Here is a 25,854-nt window from a genome sequence, read left to right as displayed (position 1 = left end):
ACATCAGGTCACTGACCTCAATCTTGGCCCAGTCAGACTGGGTCATTACCAGCGTATACCAGGAACTGGCTTGCCTCATGGTCCGTGCAAAATGCAGCCTCAGATCAAGAGCCTGCTGCACCCCGGCAGCGGCCAGGCACGCAGCCAGCTAGACAGAAGCTCTACTTTGCCCCTGGTCCAGCACTTCGGTGTAGAGATCAAAAACCCAACTGCAATTGCTGCTGTATCTTATCACCCTAGACTCCTTTTGGAAAGGGAAACTTCCACTTTTCCCCATTTCCCTCTTTTTCTCCTGCAAATCCAAGTGACTTTGCATTTAATGATGCCTAGGAAGGAGTGAGTCTGTACCAAGCTCCAGGGATGGGACTGTACAGATAGTGCCTGTTCTAAGTGTAATTTTTTCCTGCTCATTAACACTTTGCTCGAATGCACTTTGGTTGGTGCCTGGATTGCAATTTTTCAGAAAACTGTGGCTAGCTGTTTCTTCTTTACAGTGAGAGAAAAGACTGAAAAGTTGAAAAATCTGATGTAGAGGGATTATTTATATGAAATAAAAGTTGTAATGAAGAAAAAGCTCCAGTTGCTTAGTGTTTCTCAGTCCCACATGTAGAGTTTTCTGAATTGAATCAGTAATCTCTGCTTTCTCCCGTTCAGATTGCCTCCCCCTTAGGAAAGCGCTTAACTCTTGGGCTAGCTCAGCTACCTCACCCGAAAAGCTCACGGCAGCGATGACAGCCTGCGTCGTAACACAAGGCTCGCTTTTTCACAGAGGCATCAAAGCCTTCTCCTTGCCACAGCACTTGTCTTGCAAACAAACACGACGGCAGCTTGCAGAGTGCAAATTCATCTGCCTGTGAAGGTACCTGCTTCCACCCAGCAGTGGCTGGTAGCTCAGGGATTTTGTCAAAGTTATTCTAGCTCTTCCAGACAACAGGAAAGCAGCAGTGACTCTCAAGAAGAAAACCTCTTTTTCTTTAAACCAAAGGAACAGCTTGCTGCTAGACACTCTTCTAGTTGGCAAAATTTAGCATCAGTTTCAACACAGCAGCTCTGTAGCTAAAACTGGTATCAAAATCGATTTCAGACTAGTGAATCAACTCTTGTATAGAGAGATCAATTTAAAAAACCTCAAGCCAAGGACAAAAATACAGCTGGATAAAGTTGGAGATACTTCAGTTTCGAAAGCTTTACCAAGCCAATTCTTGCAGAAGGCAACAACATAAAATCTTGACAGCCGTTCCAGCTCTCCGCCCCTACCTCAACAAGTCTAACACCTACAGCAGAAGCATACCGCACAGATTACGAACAAGTAAAGCCCTACACAGAGGCTAGAAGTAGAAATAACAGAAACATCCACTGATTTTCCATACCAGTTCCCCTCCAGATAAATTGGTTGCAAATGGCATAGGAGCCTAGAGCTAAACTGGCATTTAGTCAGAAATTTTTTTTATTTAAAGTGCATATTACAGTAGTTAGTGCTTTTTAAGTTACGTGGAAAGCTTTTTAAGTCAATTAGAGTCACAGAGCAGGAGCAAGGTACAGCACCGCTGTGAAGTTCAGAACGCTGCCTGCTGCCTTCCCTTGGAAAGGCTGTACAACAGCTCGACCAGTTCGCGGGCTCCCGGAGCTAACGCACGGGGAAGTCGCAGCTGTTTCCTCATCACACCAGCTCAGTGCGGCGACACAACAGCCGACCAGACAGGAGGCTCTCCCCAAACCGCCTCCGAACACAGGCAGAATAGCCACAAGTCAAGCTTCACCTCCTTAGCTTTATGCTTCAGCTCAGGTACAACTGTTCCTTACAGCCTTTCCCTCTCCACACGTGCCAGCACCTCCGGGGCTCGCAGCCAGCCATCAGTAACACCCCGCCATGCGTAACCCTTTCCAGAGCGGCCCACTGAGATTAGTTTTGACTTCTCTGAAGGAGATCCCCAGGAGCAGCCCACTGAGATTAGTTTTGACTTCTCTGAAGGAGATCCCCAGGAGCAGCCACTGATTTTGTTAGAGACGGCACCACAAGACTGCTTTTCAGCTACACTCACGAATTCAGTCAAGATCTGGAGTGAAAATACCACCACCTTCCCTGTCAAAAATACAGTGCAGTCCCAGGGATCGGGGCTCAAGATGGTATGCATTACATCAGTTGAGACCACGAGAGAACACGCGTGGGGAAAAGGTAGCTTTTAGAAGATGAAAACGTGAGCCAGCTGCTGGAGCATATTACACGCTCCAGTAACTTTTTCCCCAGCTATTTCCCTCCCTCCTGGTCCCTCTGCACGTGACTTCTTACACCGATGCGCTCTCCTTGAACAAATTGAGCTCAATGGGACAAGACCAGCATGCACAGGCAGAGCGCAAGTATTGTATGTCAATAAATAGGTGTGAGCCCAAAGGCATCTACGTGCAAGGAAGGAACGAAGAAGGTCTGAGAAAGCATCCTCTGGTCTAGAGACACCCTTGACAGGACATTAATAATTCTTCACTTATTACTCCTCCTTCTAGGGAGCGCTTCCATTTCACAAAGCTTGCAGTTCAAATCCTTCCGTAAGGATGTAAGCAGAGGCAGCGTTACGCAGCGCTGGAGGGTCACCATTGGCACGTGAGAGCTGCACAAGGCAGTATTAGCAGAAATTTTCTCACAAGAAGTCCGATTCCTCCCTCATGCCACTCTTCTCAGTCAGAAAAGAAAAGCAGAACATGACCTGGTCTTCTCTCCGTCCTCTTAAGTGATTACTGTGATTAGGAACTGGAAAATCAAAGCTACCGTGGCATTTACCTTTATTTCCCTTGACAACAATGCATTCTGTCACCGCCTTTCAGAACTAAGTTGCACCTGAAGCACAAACGTACGGAGACTTCTGTTCTCTGTGCCACATTTTTTAAAGGCTCTTAGAGGACAACAATCTGGAACTCAGGCCCTAAATGATACAGAGACTCAAAGCTTAGAGGAAAGTTGGCATTACAGAATTATTAGCATGTTTAATCAATAAAAAACTCAAGTAAAAAAATAGAAGCACAGATGCCACCATTCCAACCATATTCTTACAGCCACCACCCCACAGTTCGAAGTTTTGAGCCTCTTGTTAACCCAGCATTTCACTGGGGTTGATTACCTTCTTCGTCCAAACGGACTTGCAGACAACTCCCTTTCGGGCAGATCCGCACACACTGGAAACAGGACACAGTTCTGTTTGCAGGTACCACACAGGACAGCATTTGTGTAAAGGGAATAACCCTCACCAGCAATTCCAAGGAAATAACATTACAAGTCACGAGGTTACAGCGATTTCTATCTAGGAAGCAACACAAAAGCCCAGGCCTTATCTCGCCTGATACAATTACACTAAGTGAACTGATTTTTTTTTTTTTTTTGAGGAGCAGTGAAGGGAAAGACTGAATTGGAGCTGAAGTAATACAACAGATAGCAAGACAGTCTGCTGTTTAAACCTCAGGTTTACCCGAGACTGGTGACCACACCATTTTAGGGCACTAAAAAACTGTTCAGATGCAGATGACTGTCTCAGTACAGAGATGGCAACATACTGCAAAAATTCACAATCCAAGATGACAACCCAGCTGTTATCTGTTGCAGCCAACCTACTTCCCAAGAAATCCCTACAACCCTGAATTTTAAACAGTTAGCTTACGCCTAGAAACCAGTCCAGACGAATCATTCTTGTTACCAGAATTCTTTGCAAGGTGCACCTAGTCACCGATTTCTTGGACAGTCTGCCATGAAAAGAGTAACAAGCACAGAGACTGGCTCATCATGGGCTGGAAACCGTACTATCTCAAGGGGAACATATTTTCCTCCGGAGGACTACGATTCCTCACTAGGGAAAGGATGTAGAAGAGATTTTAGCTGAAGAATCTAGGTCCAAAAGGGCTTTGGAAAACAAGGCTGCTCAAATCGCAAAAGCTCCCTGGCCATTAGGCCAGCAGTCCGCGATCCTTCTGCATCTTTACGAGCCAAAGCTTCCCCTCCCTTGCACGCTTAGTACAACGGTAGCGAAGTAACAGGATGCTCTAAAGCCCGTTTTAACAGGTACAGAAATAGAAGTGTTTCCCTTAAATCTCAATTTGTCAGCAGAGGAAAAGATGCAAAAGCACAGCCTGGGAACTCGTCAAGCCTGCACTTTCATACAGGAATGAAGACAGCCACAACCATCTTCGTACTGGCTCATCAGCTATTTTCAGCACCAGAAAGGGAGGCAACCATCAGCAATGGCTCTACTCCCTTTGATAAAGCGGATCGGAACACTGTCACTGTCCCAAAGATCCTTTGCCACCAAAACCACAGACCAGGTGAAGAGCTTTAAGTTGCCCCTGCTCCTGAATAGAAGGCATCTCTCCGCAGTTACGTGACAGGCTGGAAGAGGGCCACGCAGCCCATTTAATTCAATTCGCTCCCTCTTCTACGCAGCCATGCTCTATTAGTCTTCTGAGAGCAATTGTTTTCAAAATGAAAAATGCCCGGAGTCTGTGTATAGCCAGCATACGTTGGCTGCACTGTTCGAAGCCACTACAGATTCCCCAGTTCTGAGCTGCGGGCCAGGACCAGAGAAATCCCAGCATCTGTGTAATCCCACCCAGCTCGCGTTTATCTTCAAAGGTTTTAAGAGTTAAACACAAGCTCCCTCCCAGGGATCCTTCCCAACTGGTTCTGCATTTAGTACCAGAGCCAAGAAACAGACTAAACTCAACTGGCACCAAACAACGAGCCTGTTTTGTTTCTCTTTCCCTCATTCCTCCCTTACAGAGCTGCAGAAAGCCTCTCCCCCGACAACCAGCGGCCTACACCAAGGAAAGCAAAGAGCATCATTATCACCAGGACCCAGCACTGCATGCGTGTGGCAGCCCCACAAACAGGTATCAACGTGCTGCAGGCAGAACTGCCAAGGGAACAAAATCACCCGCTGCTACAGGACAGACACGCACGGGGCTAAACCCAGCCAACCGTCCGGCCAAAGCTGCGATCCGGTGCTGCCGCCAGGATGCCATCAGTCCTGCCATGACAGCGGGTGAATAGGAAGAGTTTAGGAGCAGCTCAGGAGGTAACAGGGTGGCAGCAGCAGCTCTGGGCTTTCAGCTCCTTCACCAGCTCTTCCACCTGCCCTGCAGAAAGGCGGCAGTGATCACACACACGCTTTGGGCTCAAATGACTTAAGCGTCATCTTTTTTCCTTCCCACAAGCTAGCCTTCTTTTTTAGCGCATTAATGACATACAGACTTCCCTGCATGCTCTCCAGAAAATGGAAAAGGAGGGTGGAAGATCACACCCAAACCACTCCCGCCTTTTGCCCAATTTCTTTCTGGGAGCCCTCTGCTCCTGGTTTCCACCTGTAACGATGCTGTAAAGGAAATGCCCGGCTGAACGCACCACCACCAGCCCAAAGCATACTGATGTAGGTATGAAACAGCCGTTTGCCCCCCAACTTTAACAAAGTGCCATATTTTACAATACCTTTGTGAGTTGCACAACTGAAATAGGTACACCACATCAGAGCACATTTTTATCCCTCAGCAGAGGAAACCTGAACTCCAGGGATCATTTCACAGGGATGCAGAATAGCCTGGCAGCCTCACAGTTAAGGCATTCCACCGAAACCATCAATCTGAAAAGCAGCTGCTCGGAATGACACAGGTCTAAGGGTTTCCTAGCTGACAGCCCACATCCTACAGTCATTAAAGGCCAGGGTTTTGCACGGCTCATCAATGAACAGGGCCACACGGAGCATTTCGGAAGACGACAGGGCAGGAAGGCATCAAGCTGGGAGGAAAGCCTGCCCAGGGCACATGGGAGCCGGCTGGTGCCAGCGTGCCACCGAGGAGTCCGGAAGCTCAGCGATCCCGTGCAGGCAAGAGCACGGGTGCACGAGCCACGAAGCGCCCCGCCGCACACCGCGCCGCACGCCGTGCCGCACGCCGCGCCGCACACCGCCCAGCGGCGCCCACCGCGCAGCTCCACCTGCTTCTGTCAGGAAAGATCAAACCTTTCATCACCAAAGCTTAGCTGCCACGATTAGCAGGAGTTCGGCACGTACGGAGGTTTCCCCAGCCTCACCTACGGAGACCAGTGACAAACGCATCAACAACATTACATGCCACAGTTGCCCGTGACAGCGGGCAAACCATTTTTGCTACCTGGCGAGCCCTTCCAGTTCGACATTCCGCCCAAATCCTCCTCCCGCCACCGAAGAGAACATACTGTATTACAGAGACTTTCATATTGGGAAAATATTTTAATATAGTAAACAAGTCAATTTACCTTTCACATATTTTTAAATAAGTTTATGCTCATTGTTAAACAAAACTGTTTTTACTTGAACAATGGATTACAGCCTCTAAATTCATATTGTTCCCAGCTGATCCTGTAAATAGTGAGGAATTTTGGACACCGATATCCTTTTATAGGTAACAGACTGGCATAAATAGCGCAGGAATTCGATGCAGGTTCGCAGGGAGAAGCTAGCCCCGGTGAGGAAGGAGAACGAAGCCACGAAATTCCCTTTTGAGGAAAAACGGGGGGGTAAACGATCCCGCAGCTCCAGCGGGCAGAGGCGCCTCCGTCCCCCGCCGACCCCCGGGCCGGGTCGGTCTCCAGCCCGAGCTCTTCGGGGCCCGTCCGCGCCGGGGGTCGCGCTGCCGCCTCCCCAGCGCCCAGCGCGGCCGGGGCGAGCGGGCGATCCCGCCTCGGGCGGCCGCCTCCGTCCTCCGCCGAGCCCGGCCGCCGCATCCCCCTCCTCCCGGCCCCGGCGGAGCCCCCCCCGCCCCGGGGCGGCGCCGGCCGCTCTCCGCAGTCCGCCGGGCCCGTCCGTCCTCCCGCCCGGCCGGGGGGCGCCCGCCCGGGCCGCCTCAGGGGCTGCCGCGCACCCGGCGCGGCGCGGCGGCGCCCGCCTCGGTCCCGGGCGGCGGCGAGGCGTCCGGGCGGTCCGTCTCGGCGAGGCCGGGGCCGGGGCCCGTCCGCGGCGGCGCTGGCGGAGCCTCCTGCGTGGGTCCGGCGGGCTGCGAGGCGGGCGGGCGGCTGGCCGCGGGGCCCGGCGGCGCGGCGCGGGGCTGCGGGGTGGCGGCGGCGGCGGGGCCGGGGCCGGAGCCGCCGCCGCCGCGCACCGGTTGCCAGATGAGGCTGTAGTAGACGGCGAGGACGATGGCGGCCAGCGAGACGGAGAGGACGTAGGCCAGCACGGTGGCCAGGCGCACCCACTTCTTGTTGGTCTTGGCCGCCATGCGCGCCTTCTTGTCCCCGGTGTAAGTGGCGGGCTTGCCCCGCTCCGCCCCCGCCTCCTTCTCCTTCATGGGGGCCCGGCCCTTGGCCCGCTGCTCCACCGACCCCTCCGTGGTGGGGCCCGGCCCGGCTCCGCGCCGCCGCTCGCCTCAGGACATGCCGCTGCCCGCTGCCCGCCGCCGGCGCCGCTACCGGTACCGCCCGCCTCCGGCCGCTGCCCGCGGCCCGCGCTGCTCCGGCGGCTCCGCCGGCCGCGGGCGGGGGCGAGGGGCGGGGCTTAAAGGGGCAACACCGCCCGGCGGGGGCGGGGGCGGCGGGGGCTGCGCCTTTAAAGGGGCGACGTCCCCCGGGGCGGGGAGCGGGGTGTGGCCGCTGCGCGTGCGCGGCCGTTGCTGAGGGGGCGCGCGGGGCGGCCGTTGGGCGATGGCGAGGAGGGGCTGGCGATGGGCCCCTCGCCCCGGCGGCTGTGCCGGCCTGCCGGGGCCCCCTGCCGCCCTGGGGGGGCCAGCTCCGGGCGGAGGGCGGCTGGTAGGTACGCGGGTGAGGGGGTCTCGGGGCTCGGCCTGCAGCGCGGGCGGCGTCCCGCTGAGCCAGGCCGAAATCCAGGCTTGTCCGCTGCCTCTGAGCACGGGGAGTGCTGCAAGGGGGCGAGTGCGAGGAAGGCTCCTGGCAGAGGCCTGGTGCGGGAGGAGGAGGGCAGCAGCCTCCCCTCTGCTCTCTCTTCTCGGTGAAAGTTACTCGGTGCCCCCCGCCTGCGGGTACCTGATGCTGCCCGCAGCTTCTGCGAGGCTTGAGGGGTGCCCTGGCTAAGCAGCAGCTTCTGGAGAGAGGCTGGGTTTGTTCCCTTTAAACTGGGCTGATCCCAGACCTGCAGCGATAGTCCAAAGCTGTGCTCTTCCTATTAGGATTGGATTGACCTAACTCTCTATATGTTAGTTCCCCCACAAAAGCATTATATTGCCTTATTCAGAAGACAGCTGAAATGCTGTTCTAGAGTATGAATTAGCCTTTTTTGTTTTATGGTGCAAGATGTTTACTTTTGAGCATGTTTTAGTTGCTCCTCTTACAATCGTTTTCTCCCTCCCTTAAATCTTAGGCCAGTCAGGTGTGTTGCAGCAGAAAACCTCTTTACAAGGAGCTGCAGTTCCAAAGAGGCTAACAGCAGCTGGAAAAATGACTGTCACCCAGAAAAGCATCAGAGGAAGTGAGTGATTCAGTTTTGAGTTAACAGTAGCATTTTATTTTTATTCTCAATAGTGGGAAGAATGTGGGGGGGCTGGGAGAGAAAGGGAAAACCTGTGAGGTTTTGCAGGAAGAAGTATGGAGCTTGCAGCTCTGAGGAAGACGACTGGGGCAGAAAATATGTTAGGGAGTAAAATGGAGTAACTTCAAAATAACTGTAATTCTTGGCAAAAGGTGGATTGTGTTGACTAAAACCTCTGGCTGATTGTTCTTACAGGGGTGAAGGAATTTTGGGGACTGAACTCTTGGGAGGGAGCAGCTATGCAGACAGGGGATGTTCTGTATCCAGATCCTGGTTTTGCCTGGATGGAAGGGCTAAAGGGTGTGACATTGTGCTGCCAGCTGCCTTTGGAGATCTTCTGCCCTTTGGCCTCAGCACAAATCTCATCTATAGTGATAAAAATCATGGCTATGTAGTGTAGATACAGGAGTGAGTGGATCCCACCACAGCTGCCTTGCTAGCACTGCAAGGGTCACTGCCTGTTCAGGGCAGAGGGGGCTTATTGCCCATGGCAGGGGGATTGGACTAGATGATTTTTAAAGGTCCCTTCCAACCCAAACAATTCTGAACTACAGCTAATGACATGCTCTCTCCTTCTGAAATATTTAATTTTCATGAAATGTTGCTGTAACTCAGTGTGTCTAGGAAACATGTGTTAGTAGGTATGATGATTTTTCTGTGGGCCCCTTTGTCTCGCTTGCCCTGATTTATTGCACCTGTCTGCGTTCTTCTCGTTGAAGTCAAATTTCGTACACCTGAAGAGCATGAGCTGATGGCATCCTACTGGCAAAGCTTCCCTGAGTCACAGAAATGCATCTTCTATGCTGTTCTATAGATTCCATACAAAAACTCCCTTGTATGTGCTTAACTGAAGTGGTACATGTGGATTTATAGCAATCCCTACAAAATGGACTTTCTACTGATTTTCCAGTCTGTTTTCTCTCGATAATTGGCTCGCTCCAACCCCTTCTCCCCTTGCTGCTTGTTTTGTTCAGCAGCTGCCTGCTGCTCCATCTTTTCTTTGTGTTTAAAAGAAAAATTCTGTAACTTGATTGTGACTTCAGCACACCTTTCCTCTGCTCTACCTGTGTCGCTGAGCTATTTATTTTGAGGTCAGAGACTTTTTGGCTTCTGTGCTACAGAGTATTTTAAGTTTGAGTTTGGATCTTTTTTGTCTAGGATAATTTTTTAGATCTTCAGTTCTGTTTTGAATCCATCCTCGCAGCTGCTGGTCTGTACTCACATTCTTGCTGGCCTTTGCCTTCCTGCTATTGAATGCTGCAAAGACGGGCAGAGGCAGAGCCTCACTGGGCTGCTGTCTGTGTCCACTCGCAGCCCTTCCTCAAATGATCTGTGCGGAAATCGGTTCATTCCAAACCCTTACGCTGTCTGTGATCTGTTGTTGCCACTGATACAATTTATCATTGCCTCTGGTGAAAGGATGATGAATTACTACCTCCCCCAAGTCTTTTCCTTATGTTCTTCCTTAATTCCAGTTGTGGAATTTTGGGGGAGAGGATTGGCATACACAGACGGTTCCTCTGGGGCTGAATGAGGCCTTGGCAGTTTTTGCCTGATGCTTGTCTAGTTCATGTTGTCTTCCTGCATTTTAAGTCTGTCCTTGGAGATGCTACGTCCTCCTTTATTGCTTAACTCAACCCTGTTGTGTCCAGAAGTTGGTAGACAAAAATGAGAGCCCTGGTGCTGCTAGGTATTCAAATATATATTATGTTGAGTTTGATAAAGGATGTTCAAAAGAGTCAGCAGGTTGATACAGGAAATAGGCACAGAAAGTAACAGTGAGGTGGTAGGTATCAGTGTAATAAAAAGCAGTTATAGCTGCATATCTTAGTCCTATGTCCCCAAAATTAGTCTCCCCTCTCCTGGGAAGGAAGCCAATCCTTCTTAATCTCTGTGCAAACGATTGCTGCTCTTTCACTGGTGATGCTTTTTTTTTTAAACTCTGCTCACCAAAACTGGTTATAAATCCAACAGTTAATAGCACTCCTTTTCCATCAGTGGAGGTCTTGGCAGACTGGATTGGCTAAGGACATGCAGTGGAGTTGCAGAAGCAGTCCCAGCAAAGGTAGCGAGTGCGGTGTGGTTGAGATCCCACTACACCTTGTATCATTTGAATGTAGATTCTAGGAGCAGCTAAAGCTGCTCCAGCTAGAAAATGTGGCAATAGATAATTCAACATGACTTACACTCCTTCCTGCCTTCCCACCTCTCTTGCTCCCCTCCACTTCACTCCTCAGGACTACAGCTCTGTAGTTGTCTTAAAACTGAGCTGTGTCATTCTAGAGACGTTCTGCCTTCAGCCTCGCATCTTCATTCTCATCATCGTTGCACCGATCCATTGCTTATTCAGGCTGCGGCGTGCCTCCTGGCTGCAGTGTAGACTTAGTCTTCCTAGAAGACAACAGTTCTGCCACATTATTAAAGAAATCAGGTGTTCTTAAGGCTCTTGCCTCTATGCCAAGCCCTCTGCTGTGTCAGCTTTGAATAAGACAAGTCTTGTCTTCATTAAATACTAAGTCTTGTTGGCTTTTGCCAAAGTCAGGTGTAAGCTTTTCTTTTTACTGTGAACAAATAAATGGGTGTGAGTTTCTCTCTAGCTCCTTTTGTTCAAGTGCAGGCAGCTGCCAGAAGGCGTGTGCCTTCTGTTCCTAAACTTAGTTCCTTGCTAACAACCACCCATAAAGACAAATGAGAGCCAGGAAGCCAGAGCTGCAATAATGATATTTTCTTTTTGTCCTCTGGGTTTTGGCAGAAATACCAAGCTGTGCGTTGAGCAGGCTCCTGTGGTGTAGCAAGAGCTCTGGGGTGCAGAGCTCAGAGGTCTTGTAAAGTCAGTGAATGTCTTGGGCACTAGACAAAGCTTGCAAATTAGTCTTCTCTGAGGTTTTTGCCTAAAGAACACAGAAGAGATTGCTCATCTGAGACAAACGGCGTCAGGGGCACAGGGTGCACCCTGGGACTGGACCTGCTGGCAAAGCAGAGCTGTATCGCCCTTGAACATTGAGCCTTTCTCCCACGACAGACCAAACACTGTACTCCTCAGGGTCCTATTGTTTATAAGCTGCTCTAATTTTTTTACTGCTCTTGTCTGAGGGTCCACTAGGAAACTCGCGAGCCTGCTGCTTGCTGCCTTCCGCCTGTGTTTAGTTGAAAACCAAAGTGCTGAGGCAGGTGGTTGAAGATTTGGTGTTCTACCTACCTGACTGAACATCATTGCTTGAATTCTGCGGCTACCTGTTGCAGTGGGATGTTTGTTTGCTCTCCCGGGGCCCCTGAAGGATGTAGCTAAATAAACTTGTATTATTGATTTCCCATGTTCAGAGTCAGTGGATAGTATCTAGTGCTTCAGGACAGGGAAGACTTAATTAAGGGAAGATTATTGGCCTAAGATATTACCTCTGTACAGACCGTGCTTCTGAGAATCGTGAACTGCTGGACTGGATTGCCTGGGAGGTGGTTGAGTCTCCACTGTTAACGGAGGCCTCCTGAAGCTCTCTGAACGAATGTCTGTCAGAGCTGATAAATGTCACAGCTGATCCTGCCTTGGGATGGGCTGGGATGGGCTGGATGGCTTCCCACAGTCCTGCTGCTCCTGTGCTCTTGATTCAGCAAAGGCAGCTACTCTGCCATTCCATCCTGTGTGCCGCTGTTAGGAGGCCGTTGATGTGACACCGTACAAATGATCAGCTTACTCTGTGAGGTGTGCGGCTTGATTACTCCACTTGGGTTAGCTTGTGTAACTCTTAAAATCATAATTCACCACCATGATGTTATACACTCCCTTGTCTGAACTCTGGCCCTGGTTTTTGTTCTTGGTGTCTGCCTCCGGCAGCGTGACTTCTACAGGCAGATGATAGACTTCATAAAGAATTCTAACTTTTTCATTTGGCTGTGTGTTGCTTTTTAAACTTTATACTGTCTCCTTGGTCACATTTGTGAGCTGGGGAGGGGAGAAATGGATGAGGTCTTTCTACCTGCCTCCTAATGTTTAAAGGATGGAATAGGTATGTTTAAATTCGTCTGTTTCTTGGCAGAAGTCCTTGAGCAAATACTTTGCTAGGCTTGAGCCTTCTGTCATAGAGAATGTCTCTGCTCTTGACAGGGGACAATCTCTCATGCTCTGCTGCCTGCTCTTCTAAAGGGGATAGGCTTTATTTCACACCGTTGCTCCGGTCTCCCCTTTGGAGCCTGCAGGGAATCAGATTCTGTTCTTCCCTGGCATTTTCCTCTTACACGTTGACATCTCCTCTGTCTTATGTGGGAAGGTGCTGCCTCTCCTGTTAATCCAATAACAGATGGGGGAGGTTGGGGATGTTCTTTCAGTTCCTTCAGCTTCTGTTTTAGCTGTGGTAAGTGAAGTTTGGCAGCCCACTGTCTTGCACTGACTTGGAAAGTGATCTGCAGAGGTTATAGGTGGGTGTAAAGATAGTAAAAGTGATGCTGATTTGAGATACAACAGCAGGAGGTCTGGTTTTGCTCAGGATAGAGGCCTTGGGCAGAAAGCTGGTAGCTCAGGGTAGTGATGCATCAGCAGCTTCAACCTTGCATCATCAACGTGGTGAGGACCGTTTTGAGCCATTTTATTATCCTGTGAACCGTCTGCACAGTATAAAGAGAACGTCCTACTTGCAAGAGAGCCTTGGACAGTGAATGTTTCCTTGGTGGGAAAGCTCTCTCAAGAGTGAAAAGTATGCCTTTTATTGCTTTGTTTGTAATGTTTAGAAACTTCTGTAAGTAGATGATGGTTCAAACTCTGGAGAGGCACATGGCTAGCTTTATAGCAGAGGTGTTCTCAACATTTCGGAAGCTCTGCTTTTATTTGGTGCGCTTTGGGGTTTGGTGTACTGTTGAGTAGAGACAGATCTCATCAGCTTTTGGGAGGCAGGGAGTTCTCCCAGATAACATGAATTGTCTTTGGCCTGTTGTTTCCATGACATTTCTGAAACTGAGAACAGGCTGACAAGGGTGGCTTGACAGGGCCCTGGGCATTCACTGAAATTAGAAACCTCGCCATTTGCTGGGACGTGAAGCTCTAGTCCCAGGGGTTCCCAGTGCTCTGAGCTGAAGGTTTCGCACATCAGTTTGTGGAGAGGAAAGTTGCCCTTGTTTCACTAAGTGTGGGACTTCAAGAGGGTGAATGTTGGGATTTTTTTAAATAAAAGAAGTTTCTCTTTGGGTGTGAACCTGTGCTGTCTGTGCCTGTGACTCTAAACACAGTCTCTGTGCAGGAATCTAGAGTCAAAAATCAGTGCTTCATTGTTCATTTTGCAAGGAGGAAATGTGCATGTATACACACCCACACACACTTAACATCTGAACACAGTTCTGAGGGCTGTATTTTGAAAATAACCACCACTTTTCAAGCAATAGGACAGAGATAATTAAAGGCCATGTAATCTGACTGTGCGTCTTTGCCTCTGGTTTTCGTGGTCTGAAGAAGCTGAACTCACCCACCTTTGTGTGGAGAATGAAGGTGTATGAGTTGTGCTTCTCCCTGATGCACACAGATATACATATATATATATATACAGTATTTGCTCACATGTATGTGTGGGAGAGCACTGACGTAGCTTGTCTGAAAACACAACCTGTAATGTTTGCAGAATGACAACACTTTATTCAGAGTTGCACCAACTTGTGATTGCCCCTGCAAGCACTGGAACAGGATTTTCTTGGAAAGCCTTATCCACAATCTCATGATGCAGCCCTGAAGCTAAAGTGATCCTGGTTTAGCCTGGGTTACTTCTGTTTCAGTTGGGGATAGTTGTTGTTTTTTTTTTTTTTTTTTTTTCCCAGGATGGAGAAGAGAGCTTTTCTTGTAGTTCGTTTGTGTATGATTGCTCCAGCCCTCTTTGGGGTCAGCTCTTCATGCAGCCAAGCTCTTGGTTAAACCAAACAACTTGTCCATTCTTCAAAGTTAGCTTGACTTAGCTTAAGTTTGGGTCCTCGCTGAGTTACATTAAGGCAACATGAAGTTTTAACTACTTTAAAGATCCAAATAGATTCTTTTATATATAAAGTCAACATGGGTTTTCACCCTAGTTAAAATAATGTAGCTTTGAATGTGAGAATGCTCCCTGATCTCACAGTAGTTTTTCCTTGCAGAAAAAAAAATCAAAAGCAGCTGACTTTCTCAATTTCTGTGTGCTTGGCTTTGGTAGCTGAGTAAGGAAAATGTGCTGGACTCATGTTGATAACCCTGTGCAAGGGAGGGTTATTTAACTGAATTAAAATAGCAGCCTGAAACCTCTCCCAGTTCTGCTGGAGCTGACTATTTCTTGTTACATCTTACTGCTTTCACACTTCTGCCATCCTGGTTCGGGCTACGACTGGAAATGGGGCTGTAAAGTCCTAGGAGAGAGGCTGTTCTGATGCTTCCAGGAGCAGAAAGCATGGAAAATGTTGGCAAATTCAGTCCTGCGATGTTGTACACCTGTGAAAAGGGGGGAGATTTGTTGGCTATGAGCCTAAGTGGGATTCCTTATTAATGCTGTGTTGTATTAAGATAAATCTTGTATTACAAGCCACTGGCCATTCTGCTCAGGAAAATATTTCTTCCAGATCTAGTAGTTAGGTAATCACCCACTCTTCCAGATGTATACGTTCCCAGCAGAGGTGTCCAAATGGTTTTGGTTTATGTAACAGTATTATTCCTCAGTTTTCTGTGGACCATGGTGCATGCATCGTTGTCAGCTGAAAAATACCATGGAGGTGATGAAAGCCCGGGGACCAGCTGCGGCTTGTTTACTGGGACCTTAAAGACCACAAATTGTGAACTGCAGAGTGGAATGAAACCTAACATCTAACCCAGTCGTGTGTGCCGCGAGTACCAACAAGGTGGCACGTGTCAGAGCTGGTGGTTATATCTGGGAAGCTGCGCCGCTTTCTGCGAACGTGCCTCGTTAGACAGCAGCCTCCTCTGATAAACCTTCTTGAGCCTTCACTGTTCCCACCAGGACACTCAGCCTTGTCTTTGTCAGCGTAGCTCATGAACATGCTACCGCCTTTGGCCATTCGTACCCCCTGGATGCCCCAGAATGACCTAGTGAGAGACCTTCCTTACGCTCCGATAGTGATTTCCATTCCATTGGCTGCTTTTTCCTGTTCCCATGTTTATCTGACTGTTCCAAAGAAAGCGTGGCTGGAGTTGCACACAGAGTTAAATGTTTCCTAGAAAGTTCTTTTCCAAGAAACCTGCAGTCATTTTGTGTGTTTGCCTGTTGTTTGTTCCCTGTTTGATAATGTGACGAAATAAAAAAATCATTTTCAAGATCTAATTTTGACATCTAGAAAGACAGGAGATGATTTAAAATATACTGCCCTGATTGCACTCATCAGGGCTAGAAAAATGATGTAAAAAAGTACAAATAACAATAAAGGAGGGAAAAAGAAGGGCGTTTCCCCGTAAGGCAGGGAGATGGCTCTCTTGGAGAGCGGCAATGGAAGGAGGCGACGGCCACGCCATGTGTGCGTATTCATGTGTGTTAACGGCACTGGGCTGAGTCCGTACCCTGCCTGCGTACACAGCGGTGTTGCGGGCAGCAGCGATGTGTTGAGAGCACACCTCTCTGCAAAGTGAACAAACCCAGGTTTCATCCTCTCTTTAGGATCTGATGTAAAACCCTTGTCCCATCCACAGGTGATTACCAAAGGACAGTGCCTGGATGAGGTCTTGCCCCTTGAGCTTTGTTTTACAGCTGCTGAGGATATCAGCTGGTGTAAATCAGCTTCATTTGATGGCTTCCATGGGCTGTGGAGCCATTGTGCCTTTTGAGATTTTTTTTTTTTTAATAACAGCTTCAGTGATCTGGGTGGAGGTTAGTGAGAAACTTGTGGGGGCTGAAAGTAGTCCTTAGCCTGAAAAGCTGGTGAATCTTTGATTTTGCACTATTCACTTAAAACAGTGGAGACTGCAGACCTACCTGACTCTTCTTTGCAGCCTCTGATGGAAAATGCATTCTTTCCTGAATATAGAGTCATATGTCATTGCTTCACAAGTGTATTTCACCTCAAGGAGGGGAAGAGTTTGGGATATCGTGTGCAAAGGCCTTTGCAGTGAGGAGGGCAATACTGGAAGGTTACTAAAGCAGATTTTTGGTCTGGCACGTGGAGACCCGAAGTTTATGGAAGGGCCAGGGAAGGCCGTGGCTGAAACCTGTTCAGCTCCATTAGCTGAGTAGGCAGAGTGGTTCTTGGGTAGCAGTCTGAGGCTGCTTGAACTTGGAATCAGCTGGTCGAGGCAGTGCAAAGAAGGTTGATAGCCTTCTTTTTTAATTGTTCTTTCATCCCTGACTCTGAATAGCGCTGCACCAGGGAGTAGTCTGGAATCGGAGCCTCTGTCTCTTGAATGGGATTCACTGGGATGCTTTGCCTTTCAAAGTCAGTGCATTGGGGCTTACATATATGGACACAGGAGTCTAAATCCATGTAGAAAACATGGTGCATTTGTGCTGACAAAAAGCCAGCTGTGGGCTGAAGGCCACGTTACCTGCCTTAGCTTGATGCTGGAACCAAGCTGGTATCCTTTGCTTAGCCAAAGAGCGCTCATCCTTCTGAACCCGCACATGAGGACATGCCTGCTCTCAGGGAAGCATGGATTCAATCCTGCCCTGAAGGCTGGACTAATCTGCTACCTTACCCTGGAAATCCTGTATTAAGAGGCTGCCTCAGAGCTCTCTGAAGTCAAAGCATTCTCAGTACCTGAGCCTGCGCCCAGGCTCTTGGTTGGGCTCTTGCCTGGATGGGGCAAGAAGCATGGCTCTTTCCAGTGGATCTTGGTTTTTTCTACACCCTGAATGCTTTGAGCAGAAACTTCTGTGTATCAGAGAGCGCACTCTTCATTCTTTATTTCACAATGAAGACTGATGCTTTGGGAATAATAGTATGTCTCAACTGAGAATGAGCATGTTGACCTTAAAAATAGGTAATTTCTCCCATTCCTAAAGCTGTTAGGTTTGTGTCTTGCCCCAGGTACTAGCTCCCTGGCATGTCAGTTTAAGAAGTTGCCTTGCTCTTCAAAGCCCCCTGAGCTGCAGCTGAAATAATGTCTTGTTCTCTGTGACCTGCCCAAGGGGACTGTGGTGGTGTGGACTTGACTCGTGCGGACAGACGCAGTTACTGTGGCAGCTGGGTTTGCAGCTTTGGACCTTCCATAGGAGATTGCACTTGTAAAATGTGATTTGGGATCTGATTGTCTCACAGGTGGAAAAGATTATGCTGAACCAAGGGAAAGTAGAGTGAGTAAAGTCCAAATTGTAGAACTAATAGACTGTGAAAAACAGAAGCAATGAGGATGTGAGTATGACAGAAGTATTACAGCGATACTAAGGTCTAAATAAGGATTGGGAATCTGCTGTGGCAGGCAGCAAATACATCCACAGAAAGAGGCAGCTTGCAGCTGAAAGAAGTTGGGTTGGTAGGGTAGGAAGAAAAAGTTGATGAGGTCAAGAGCAAAATGGGGCTTCGTCCCCCAGTATCCTGATTTCCAGGTCAGTATTTTATACTGCAGGTAAATGAAGTGGAGCAATTAGATGGATTCACCTCCAGATTTGGTAGAACTTGCTTTCCTGTTCTTGCTGCTCCATTACTGTAGGTTACATGAGATGGGCACATTCTGTCTGGTGTGCTGCAGCTCTCCGTCCTCTCTGGTGATGACCTGTCTTGGGAAGTTTCCTTCTTTTGCTAGAAATTAGGAGTTGCACGGTTCAGTCATCCCCGTGCAGTGATTATTTTTTGCACTGCAGTAATGTATAGGATGTTTAAATAGTGCGTGAGCCTGCTTGCACCACTGAGCTGTGCAGTTTGGAAATATGCAGAAAGGCATCGGAGTGCTGTAAGCATACCATACTCCTGCATATTCCTGCCCAGGGAACAGTTAACTATGGACCTAACAATGTCTCGGTGGCTGGGCAGATTGTTTTTTGGCTTTTTTTACACAAGACCCACTGCTTTTATGGTATTGTGGCATCTGTGGCCACTTGTCTTTCTGTGCCGTAGTCCACTGCCCTCTGACTTTTGCAGATCAAGTTGAAGAGCCATGCTGTCAGCTGAGGGCTGTCATGAATCCTTGGCCTTTGTGGTTTGGGCTCAAAGTAGGACACAAAATATGCCCTGGCACACACGCTCAGCAGTTCTCTTCTCCAGGGGTGGTGAGAAAATATTGGCCTTTGTGGTCTTAATGGTGTCATTAATCCTTTCAGAATTCCCAGGGCTCAGAGGGCAGAATAGAAAAAGGAGCAGCAGGAGGAACTCAGCTTTGCTTAGCAGAGAATTTTACTGGTGTTCGAAGGCGATGCTAAAGGCGGTGTGTGCAATATCATGGCTGTTCACTAGAGGACAGTGTTACACATTGCAAAGTAGAATTACAATGGAACAATGCTGGAAGAGATTTCTTGCAGATTTTGTGTATGCTAGGAATAGGTTGGGGTTGAGGTTATGAAATAATTTGCTGGAACTCGGCAGCCATCCGGTCAAGGTGGTTAATAGACAGCATGGCTTAAATCACTGTCTACAGACCCTATCTTGTAAAATCTGTGAAGGGCAATGCTGACTACCTTGCTTCTGCGTGCACTTTGTGGGAGGTAGAGCCTGCTGAATAGGTAGGCCAGGGAGATACGGAAGAGTCTCCAGGAAAAGAAAGAAAAAAAGGGGGGAAATTTTTGGATATCAAAACTCTGGTAGTGGGTGGTGGGCTGCACAGTGGTGAAGGTAAGGGCTGAAAGCGAAGGGGGCACGGGCCCTGAACAGAGGGGATATAGGCTGAGTATACACTGGGTGATGGGCCTGGCAGGAGAAAGAAAATGAAGGGCAGTTGGAGTAAATGCTGCTCAGAGTGCTGCTGCTTCTGCCTGCTCCCATATCAGAGCTTTCAGCAGAGGGCAGGACTGTTGCTTTATTCTATCGCCGTTCCATCAGCCATCTCTTCACGCAGGGGACAGAAGCTCCCACATAGAGCAAGGAGTGTGAAATGAAAGATAAGGAGGCTGGGTTATGCAAAAGGAAGTGAGCTTCAGCTTTTGTGCCCATCTTTATGCAAGCGGGGATCTTGGCAGTTGATGTTGTGCAGCACCATGCAGCCTCACAGGGCAGCCGCTAGCTTGGTCGCTGCTCTTCATGTTGTTTGTTTGGTTTTTTTTAATTTATTGTTTTATCCCTTAGGGAAAGCTGACCTTGAGTGACAAGCAAGTAAAGCTGTGGCGGGATTCTTGCTTACTTTAGGTTTGTTGGTGAGACAGAGAAAGCTGTTGAATATCCAGGTCTGAGAGAATGCAGGACAGAAGCAGCCTTTCCGTGGGGCCCTGGTTCTGGCAGGAAGCAGACATGGTTCACAAAGCTCCGATAACTGTGGTAAATACCAGATGGGCCACTGGAACCAGTAGCTGTGACTGTCTGATCTTACCTGCAGTCCCTCTGCTCTCGGCAGTACCAGGCAGCAAAGCTCATCCCACCTTTTACTTCTTCACAGCTGTGACCTCCAAGGCCTTCCTTTAGTGCTTTCTGTGTCGCAGAAGACGGGAGGACTGCAGTGCTTCTGAGCAAGATCAATGCTCTTTATTCTTTTCACAGCTGCTCCCTAAGTTAAAGTTAAGCAGCCCTGAAACTGCTCTGGCCTTGCAGAAGGGATCAGGTGAGGGTAGAGAAAACTTTCACTCCTCACTGCAGCCTCCTGTGCCCCCATGGCCTTTCTCTGTACCTACCTAGGCCTCAGCGTCTGTTCCTAAGCTGCTTACAAGAGCGCAGAGAACAAAGCACGCCCAGCAGTGCCTGGCGTTTCACTGGCATTTATGCCAAGTCCCAGGCTGTTGCTGACGTCCCTGTGCGCTTCCAGCTCAGCCTCTGAGATCTGGGCAGACACTGTCATCTGCTGCTTTGCTGCTTGGGAGTAAGAGAGTTCTCCGAGTCGGGGGGTCCTGGTGATGCTGGCTTGGCTGGGCCTGGAGTACCCCAGTGCTCTGTCAGCTGGCTGCCTGAGAAGCACGTGTCACTTTGACACACATGCAAAGGAAGCTTAATACAACGCGTGTGGCTCGGTTATGAGACCGGAGGCGATGGATTCCTGTGTCCCTAGTCTCAGCCCTGACACCGAGCAACCACAGCTATGGGTAAGCCATCTCAGTTTGCTGCCCTAAAAAATGGAGCTAACAGCTTCAGCTTGGATAGCCAATTCTTGGAAAGTACAGCACCTTGCAAAATATATTAGTAAATGTGGAAAACTTGATGGTAGCTGGAAATGTAGAAGCTCTCTTATTCCCAGTTTGTCAAGCAGATAAACCCTTGTCAGAAATGTACAAAGGATGTTAGGTTTGCTCAGGGTTCTCTGTTTCTGCAGCAGGCATCTCTGAGAATTGCTGCCATCTTTGCTTTTTTACAGCTAGAGCACTTCTTACAGGTCCACTTAATCTCTCCTGCCTCATGCCACTAGCATTGAGAATGCCCTTAGGATTCCTTCCGTCAGCGTTCCTCCGGCTGTCCAGTCTGCTTTAAAGTGCTGGCCTTGTCAAACTGGGTAAATCAGGGGTGGGAAAGGAGCAACAAAACCATGCAGCCGGCTCCCGTTGTACAGTGGGAGTTTTTGTCCACCCTTCTCAGAGACTCTGCACTACTTTTGACAGTATCTTGTCCCTCTTGAGCAATGGCAAGTGCCGCACCTTGACTTTCATAGGGGCAACAAGGATGAAATCCCACCGTGTGGCTGGGAATACTATTACAGCAAGTGTAGCGCGGTTATCTCCACTTCTAATTAGTTGTGGAGCTCTGCCTTTTTGACTAAAATTAACCTTGCCCATGTCGGTCCTTTCCACAAGCCCCTCTCCTGGTTAGCCAGTGCACATCTGCCACCATCGGCTCCTTTTCTCCTCTGCTGTCCGCACATAATTCCTTCGTTCCAAGGTCAGGAGCAGGGACTCGGTTTTGCCCTGTTTGCCATTAACCTTCTGTTCTGCTTTCTGTCACTTCCCTGCAGCTTCATCATTCTAATCCCCACCTTACACATCTCTCCCATTCTGAGTTCCCACAGTATCTGCAGTAGACCCAAGTGGATCTGGAGAATATTGTGATTCCTAGGGACTCTTGTGAATGTTTTATTTCATCTGTCTGTGGAATTTCCATCTGCTCTGCTGGTCTGTCTCACTTTTCCAGTTGACATTCAGAAGGAACCCATAAGAGAGAGGAAAAATGTTAAAGACTGGACAGTGCGGCAAGTGGCCCCAGAAATGGAGTCCATAGAGAGCAAAGAATAGGTTTATTTTATGTGATATTTGGCCCGTCGCATGAAGGGGGCAGTCTGCTTGTAGCCAAAGCCTGAGCTGTTCTGTAACCACATCTGCTGAAATAGTTTGAGTGTCGGCTGGCAATGCCTGCACTTCGTCAAAGAGAAATTTAAGGAAGTTCAGTTGCGGAAGCGCTACGAACCGTGCGCTTCACAAGTGCAACTCCGAGGAGTGGGTCCCTCCTGGAGAGACGGCGTGCGTGCGTGACTGCCCATGCGGGCATCTCAGCCCATCGCAAGCTTTCCTCTAGGTGACCTTGGGCTGAGCGCCGCGTGCTTGCTTGGAGAGCTGTTGATTTACAATGCAGATTCATCGGTCCTTGCCTGCCTGCCCCTGCCCCTCCTAAATTTGGCTGGGATATAAGAGGCTGTTTGCTTTCTGGTGCCAACAGTGGCAATGGCAGAGTGCCTGCCATGTGAGAGGCAGAGATAGAGGAGAGGGGGCCAAGGAGGAGCAAACTGTGCGGCTGCTATTGCTTCTGGTAGCTGAGGAGCACATCTGCGGGACAGAATGTCCATGCTTACCCCTGTCCTGCAGCCCCTGGAGGTGAAGGAGTATCTATCCAAGGGTGAGCGCTTCATCAAATGGGATGATGTGAGTACCGGGGTTTTTGCTTCGCTAGGTTGTATGGGTGATGGGGCAGCTACCGTGCTTGGGGCAGGGTTTGTGGGCAGGCTGGGACCGTGTATTCGGGGGGGATGGGACGCTGCGTGTCGTACCTGAGAGCAGTGATGTCTGGGTAGGGACAGTGAACTGAGGAGAACAGGAGAGCTGAGGGCTAAAAACAAAGGGCATGTGTGTTAGGGGTTGGTGATGTGGCTTCTGCACCTCTTGTTACTGTGGAGGATGGAAGTAAATGGAGCGTGCCCCTGGGTCTGTGTGCGCAGCTGCTCTGGTGTGGGACCCCAGGGTCCTGCCTCCCGTTGCGAACCAGCCCTCAGGAAGGCAGTCCCTGCTGGGAGCCTCCTTGGGGCGAGAGGCACACGCTGCATTCGGACATGTGCGGAGGAGCGCGAGGGGTAGGATCCGCTCCAGAGCTGAGCGGACTCTCCGTGCGTTGCAGATAGAGAGGAAATCGGGCTCCAAGTCGCTTCCTCTTATGGCCCTGTTGCTGGAGTGGATCAGAGGGTGAGCCATGCCCTCCCACGCCTGCCTAGCTTATGGGCCTCTGAGCTACCAAGTGCGCAGCGGCCGAGCAGCAAGGGGCCTGTGCTTTAACAGTGCCGGAGCCTCGGAGGGTGCCGCAAAAAGCTGCTTCTCTCCAACTCTGTGTCCTCTTGTATCTTCAAAACACCTGGTTCGCAGTCTCTGTTTGCCTTTCATTGTGGGGGGAAGAAAGTGTGGAACAGCAGAAGAGGATAGGTGAATTTGAATGTAGTAGTCCCCCTCCTCACTTTCTAAGAAGGCAAAAGAGTATTCCCCCTAATACCCACATACCTGAGCAAGGGGACAGCAGCTGCCTGTCCATTTTGTCTGGAGTATGAATTGTCAGCTATCGAGCGTGAATGTTGATAAAACGGGGGGCAGGCCAGGTTATGATTATTCACCAAGATCTGGGGGAACCATTTGATGTGGTATTGCAAATGAGATGCATTAGAAGGAGCCTCCAGCAGCAGTGCAGGAGGGATTAGTGCTTTTGTGGGCGTAAAGCTGGAACAGAGTTTTAAGTCCCAAGGCAGTGTGCGCGGGGGAGGTAGATCACTTGTGTGCAGCATAAGCAGGGGTGGTCCAGCGGCACTGGGAAATGAGAAAGCAATGTAATATACAGCTGACAGAAAGGATGGATGCTGAGGAATACAGGTTGGAACATCACTGGGCAGTTATTCCACTAGTTGTATGTAAATAGGAGGATGACACCGGGGTACGGTGGAAAGCGCAGCCTTCCCTCTCTTTCCAGTGGGGCCACTGCCACTGCCTGCTCTTGTGGCTTCTTTGAATTTGAACAGGGATTTGGTTTCCAAGAATAACAGTAGCCAAACTTGTCTAAGTCAGCTTGCTGCTGACTTTGTGTTCAGTCCTTGGGGACCACTTTCCCAAAACCTTGAAGCTGTTAAGTACTTCACTGGGAATTCCTGGGATAGTTAGGCTCCCTTGAAAGCCGAGGTGAGTCAAGTCGGTCTTCCAAGACCCACCAAGTGTTTATTTGCTGCTGCAACCATAGGAGTTAAGGAGCTCAAGTCCTGTGTGGATTTTTCCCTAAGGATTGCAGTTTTGTAAATGTTCCTTAAAGGTTGCCTCTAGTTTACAGACTTGACCTCCAACAATAGTGAAAGCCCTCTCCACAAGTGGGCTGTTCTGGTCACGTTGCTCCATCTCTTCGTGCTTTCCCACTCCACAGTTAGAGCAGGCTGCAAAGGGTGATGGCAAGAGCTCCAGGCTGCAGGATTGCTCGTGGAGGGTCGGGATAAAAGCATACCTTCAGAAGTCGTGGGCCTGCATTTTTTTGTCTCAGTCTTTGAACTGACCTGGCCATGCTGCTGGTAACAGTTTTGAACTCCTTCCACAGTATTTGAGGCAAAGGAATGAAGGTAGATCAGATTGGCTCCTTACATCCCCGTACAGCTTGGGGCTGGACTGGAGCCTTCACTGTACCCAACAGTTTCTTGAGGAAAGCAAACCCACACTTTTTCTATAGCGCTTACACCTTGTCCAGCATTTGTAATGTCCTCTCTAGAGGAGGGTGCAGTAGGATCTCTGACAGGCAGGACTGTTCTGACCTGTCCCACCGAGTGAGTTGCAGCATCTTGGGGTAAGGAACAACTCTGCTGTGCTTTGGCATCCAGCAAGCTGGGGCTGCCAACCAGACTAAGGAGCTTAAGTCCTACTACATGGGTGATAGTTTATTTCAAGAACTGGCTTGGGAACCCTTTCAAAACCTCAGGTAGGGCACAGTGTAGTAGCTGACCTCTTAAGCCGAGCAGACGCATACAGATTTGGCTCTATGCTGACTCTTAGCCCTCTAAGTACAAGCAAAAATGTTTTCTGTCCTTGAAAGATTACGTATTACTGGATTTTACCAGACAACACTTGCTTTCTGCCCAAGACTTGAACTCCACAGTGTGAGCAGCAGCCAGTTTGGCTGCCAGGCCATCTTCTGTGGAATTCACCATCTCCTTTGTTGCAAGGAGCCACCCCTTAGGAAAGTCTGCCTGCACCCCATGGCCATCCACGTCCCTGATCAGGAGGCCGGCTGTCAGCAGTCCTTATTGCAGCCTCAGCTAGCTTTCAAGAAAGCTCCTTCGTAGGAGATAGTTAATCTAGAAACGTGGCACAATACTCAGTAGTAGCACTACAGTGCCTGTTCTGCTCTTCGTGGCTTGTGGCCATGTGTTCAGGGAGCTAACCAAGAGCTCTGGGAACATGGGCATGATGCAGATCAGCATTGTCCCTAGTACCGTGTGAGAAAGGCAGCAGTGAGTAAAAGGGGAACATGCGATGCGCTGTGGCATGGGCAGTTTCCTGTAATGAAGAATACTGAATCTGGAAATGGAGGTCCCTGGAAATAGATACACTCTGGAGTGAAGTACGAGTTCAATAACCCAAGGCCAAGTGACAAATACAACTTCCAAATTCCATTACTGGTTTCATCTCAGTAGCTGGGTGTTTCAAATTCAATTCAGGAAGTTGAAGCCTTCCTAGAAACGGCTGATAGGCCTTATGATCCTATCTTCTGTGGCACCAGAGGTCAAATGCAGTCAGGAGTCATCTAGACTGAATGAGCGAATGGGCTGGGGCCCAAGCAGAGGCACCAAGCGTTCTTTATCTCTGTCTCCAAAGAGCTCACCCTAATTCAACTCTTAGCGCAGGCTCGCACGTGAGATGGGAGTGGATGTTGTCTTGAGAATGTCTGTGAACTTACCCTTAACGGAGAATGCAGAAGCGGTGCAATGACTCGGAGGCAAAGCACACAACCGCACAGCAGCCTGCGTCTCCCTTGCAGAACGTGCTTTGGGTCTGATCTGGAGGGTCCCCCTGTTGTATGGGGTTCAGGATCAGCCCCCAGTCATTTCATCTGCCTTTGTGCCTGTAGTGTGGGTGTTTAAATAGCTGCTTCTTTTTATAGTCTGTGTAGAGCTGGTCCATGGAGTTTAAGAATC

The 25,854-nt window shown here is 49.4% G+C and overlaps 2 protein-coding genes across 5 annotated transcripts in view; one reads left to right on the top strand and one right to left on the bottom strand.

Moving 5' to 3' along the window:
- Positions 1–6,222: 6,222 nt before the first annotated feature.
- INAFM2 (InaF motif containing 2) lies at positions 6,223–7,488 on the bottom strand. Its single transcript, XM_082316642.1, has one exon. It carries the CDS (start codon positions 7,294–7,296, stop codon positions 6,856–6,858), a length of 441 nt encoding a protein of 146 aa, XP_082172768.1. The 5' UTR covers positions 7,297–7,488; the 3' UTR covers positions 6,223–6,855.
- Positions 7,489–21,908: 14,420 nt separating this feature from the next.
- PLCB2 (phospholipase C beta 2) overlaps positions 21,909–25,854 on the top strand; it is a 48,941-nt gene continuing 44,995 nt past the window's right edge. For all 4 annotated transcript variants that reach the window (XR_014228708.1, XM_082316961.1, XM_082316960.1 and 1 more), the window contains exon 1: positions 21,909–22,351. Coding sequence is in view for 3 of the 4 variants with exons in the window: in XM_082316961.1 (XP_082173087.1) it covers positions 22,268–22,351 (84 nt within the window). In the remaining variant the exon portion in view is untranslated. The remainder of the gene's footprint in view (positions 22,352–25,854) is intronic.

This window comes from Platalea leucorodia, assembly GCF_965183815.1.
Source record: "Platalea leucorodia genome assembly, chromosome: 7".
In the NCBI taxonomy this organism is placed as follows: domain Eukaryota; kingdom Metazoa; phylum Chordata; class Aves; order Pelecaniformes; family Threskiornithidae; genus Platalea; species Platalea leucorodia.
This window is presented reverse-complemented; position numbering and strand designations above follow the sequence as displayed.